This window comes from Protobothrops mucrosquamatus, unplaced genomic scaffold (genome assembly GCF_001527695.2).
Source record: "Protobothrops mucrosquamatus isolate PMUCROS unplaced genomic scaffold, P.Mucros_1.0 scaffold4384, whole genome shotgun sequence".
NCBI lineage: Eukaryota > Metazoa > Chordata > Lepidosauria > Squamata > Viperidae > Protobothrops > Protobothrops mucrosquamatus.
The window spans coordinates 79356-83175 of NW_015390297.1; the positions used below are offsets into that span (position 1 = coordinate 79356).

Below are 3820 nucleotides of genomic sequence, written 5' to 3' on the forward strand. Positions count from 1 at the left end.
TCTTCTTCCTCCTCCTCCTCCTCCTCCTCCTATCTGCACACCCCACTCCCTTCTAGCACTGATGATGTTCTCTAGTTGGGTCATGAAACATCTGCAAGAAAACCACCAAGTTCAGAGAGCACTAAGGACCCCACAGTCCTCCTCTTCCTCCTCCTCCTCCTCCTCCTATCTGCACACCCCACTCCCTTCTAGCACTGATGATGTTTCCTAGTTGGGTCATGAAACATCTGCAAGAAAACCACCGTTCAAAGAGCACTAAGGACCCCACAGTTGTTGTTGTTGTCGTCGTCCTCCTCCTTCTCCTCCTTCTCCTCCTCCTCCTCCTCCTCCTCCTCCTCCTTTACCTCTTAGGGTGTCGAGGGAGATACAAGTTCTAGCTTTAGCTCTTCTGGTGTCCTCAACCCTTGCTCACTGATGTTGTTGTAGTGCGATGTTGTTTCTCCATCCTCTTCTGGGCCCGCCTCATCTTCTTTGACCTTCTCTTTTTGTACGTGCCTTGTACGGTATGGAATCCCGCCACATCCCTGTGTTAACTGCCAGGACCAAAATCCTGTGGGGTCCCCTGTAAGAAAAGGCCCAAGGTGAATTTCTGCCCGAGGTTTCCCGTGATGCCTATTTTGGCCTCCTCTGTAATTCCGCAGGGCCTTTTTAAGATTCTGATTTCACCGCCTGCAACGTCGAGACCCATCAGTGCGAGAACGATGCCAATCCTGAGGAGCAGCTTGGGGTCCCCCGACCACACTATAGCGCACGAGCTTTCTGGCATGCACGAAACGATATTTTCCAGCGAAATCCTGCCTTCCGACCTGAACTCGACGGACGCCGTCGTGAAGAGCGGGCACCGGGACCCCCTGTACCTCAGCGCCGCCCACATTTTTCAAAGCGTCCGTAACGAAAAACCTCACGATAAAATCCTGGTGAAATACGGAACCGGGCCGTTGCCATCCCTTCCGGATTTCAAAGACGAGGAATTCCAGCGTTTGTCCTACGAGCTGGCGTTCAGCGCTCTGAAATGTAAGTAGGGGGACGCGTCTCTACGGGCCCCGAAGCCACCTCCAATGTATACCTCTGCCTTCAAAGCTCTGTGCGTGGTGCTGGCAGCCCCTGTGAACCTTTCAGATATTGTATTGAGGTGGTGTTGTAACAAAAGTGTTTTAGGCAATATGCAACGTCTGCAATTAAATTATACTGTTATGAAGAACGCAGAATGATGTGAATCAGGATTAAAAAAATACAGTAATCATAAATAATGGAATGGAGTGGAATGGAATGGAATGGAATAGAATAGAATAGAATAGAATAGAATAGAAGAATAGAAGAATAGAGGAATGGAATAGAATAGAATAGAATAGAATAGAATAGAATATAGAATAGAATAGAATAGAATAGAATAGAATAGAATAGAGAATTGGAATGGAATAGAATAGAATAGAATAGGAATAGGAATAGGATGGGAATAGAATGGGAATAAGAATAGAATAGAATGGGAATAAGAATAGAATAGAATGGGAATAAGAATTGAATGGAATAGAGTAGAATAGAGAATTGGAGTGGAGTGGAATAGAATAGAATAGAATAGAATTACAGGATAGAATAGAATAGAATAGAATAGAATAGAATAGAATAGAATAGAATATGGGAATGAAAATAGAATAGAATAGAATAGGGATAGGGATAGAATGGGAATAGAATGGGAATAAGAATAGAATAGAATGGGAATAAGAATAGAATAGAATGGGAATAAGAATAGAATAGAATGGGAATAAGAATAGAATAGAATGGGATAGAATAGAATAGAATAGTCATAAGTCCCTTTTTTCAGTGCTGTTGTAACTTCAAACAGTCACTAAATGAACTGTTGTAAGTCTAGGACTATCTAGTTCCAAGGGTCACCAACCTTTTCATGCTGGTGGCCCGGAGGGAAAGGGAGCAGCTGGGAAATTTGTCTGCGCGTGCACATGCACGAACGGGGCCGTGCTCGAATGGGGCTGTGTGCACCCACACGGGGCGAGCGGCCCCCTTTGCGCATGCGCTAGCCGCCACTGCTAGCACCCACACGCATGCATAAATGGGCTGTGCAACTCGCACAGTGCTAGTGGCTCCATTTGCACATGTGTGCATGCACAAGTCACCACTGCTGTTAGCACCCATGCGCACGGCGCTAGCGGCTCCATTTGTGCATGCGTGCAGGTGCTAGCCGCCACCGCTAGCCCCACGCGCCTGCGCAAACGGGTCCGTGGGCGCTAGCGCTTGTGGGGGTGAGTGCTCGCACTGGCCAGCCTGTCCCACGGCCCAGTGGCCACCACGGCCGGGTAATGGGCCGCGGCCCATAGGTTGGGGATCCCTGATCTAGTTTATTTTAAATATTTACATAGCCACCCATCTTTCCGACAGTACGGCTCGAATGAAATCATTTTAAAAACTGCAAAATGCATCCATTAAAACGTACAACATTAACCCCCCCCCCCAAAAAAGGAGAAGAACTGGCATCAATCCGTGCCAACATAACATCGTTGAATCTCCCGGCACTTCAATCTTTTAAGCTTTACGGAAGACTCTGCGAACATTTTCCCGTCCACCCCCAAAGTCCAGTTCTCTTTATCCTGGAAAGGTCACTCATTAGCAAAGGTGGGCTGGCGAGAGAGTTACTCTGGGCAACCTGGAAAACAGAGACAGCTATGTCTGAATCGGTGTGCCCAAACGCAGGAACTCCAGTCTGAGTCCATGGAAACGGCCGAACATTGGGCCACCTATGCGAGGGGAGAATCTGTTGTTTTCTTGCAGTAATCCGTCCCCTCCACGGGCGAGATTGAATGTAACCTAACAATTAAGTGGGCAGCAAAAGTACAGGATTTTAACATACAACCTGTCCTGACGTCAGAAGGGGAGCTTAAGGAACTGTGATTCCTGTCTTCACACTTGGAATACGGCATCCAGTTTTGGTCGCCATGCTGTAAAAAAGATGTTGAGGCTTTAGAAGGAGTGCAGAGAAGAGCCACAAAGATGATCAGGGGACTGGAGGCTAAAACATACAAAGAACGGTTGCTGGAATTGGGTATGTCTAGTTTAATGAAGAGAAGGACCAGGGGGGACATGATAGCAGTCTTCCAATATCTCAGGGGCTGCCCCAAAGAAGAGGGAGTCAAGCTGTTCTCCAAAGGACCTGAAGGCAGGACAAGAAGCAACGGATGGAAACTCATCAAGGAGAGAAGCAACCTGGAATTAAGGAGAAATTACCTAACAGTGAGGACAATTAATCAGTGGAACAGTTTTCCTCCAGAAGTTATGGGTGCTCCATCATTGGAGGTTTTCAAGAAGAGACTGGATAGCCATTTGTCTAGAAAGGTGTAGGATCTCCTGCTTGAGCAGGGGGTTGGACTAGAAGACCTCCAAGGTCCCTCCCACCTCTGTTGTTCTGTTCATTCTGATTTGGCCCTGTGTACAGATGACTCATATCTTTAAGAGGCAGGAAATAATAACGTCCTAGTAAGGCTATCATATGTGATAGCATCTGGTGTCACCTTGCTAAGCTTGGCTGACCTCGGAAAAACTATGTAGGGTTAGAGTTGGTTAGGATTGGATGGGAGACGGACTTCCGGTGGCAGGCGACTTTGTCGGTCCCAGCTGTTTGCTGCCTCCCGCCTGTTTCGCGTAAAAGCCGGTTTGACAGCCAGCATCAGCTGTCAAACGGCTTGATACCTTTCCCCTGGGCATAAGGGGATAGGTGAGCTGCCCGGGGTAGGAGTTGAGTTCCCGAGTCGTCCTATATGGACGATGTAGGTGAGAACTCCTCCGGAGCCCCGAGGATTCTCCGCGATCC

General features: G+C 47.7%; 1 protein-coding gene across 1 annotated transcript in view; it reads left to right on the forward strand.

Moving 5' to 3' along the window:
- The first annotated feature begins 701 nt into the window (after positions 1-701).
- The window catches only part of NSUN7 (NOP2/Sun RNA methyltransferase family member 7), an 18514-nt gene continuing 15395 nt past the window's right edge, over positions 702-3820 (forward strand). Inside the window, exon 1 of the mRNA XM_015828290.1 lies at positions 702-1014. Within this exon, the coding sequence (XP_015683776.1) occupies positions 702-1014 (313 nt within the window). The remainder of the gene's footprint in view (positions 1015-3820) is intronic.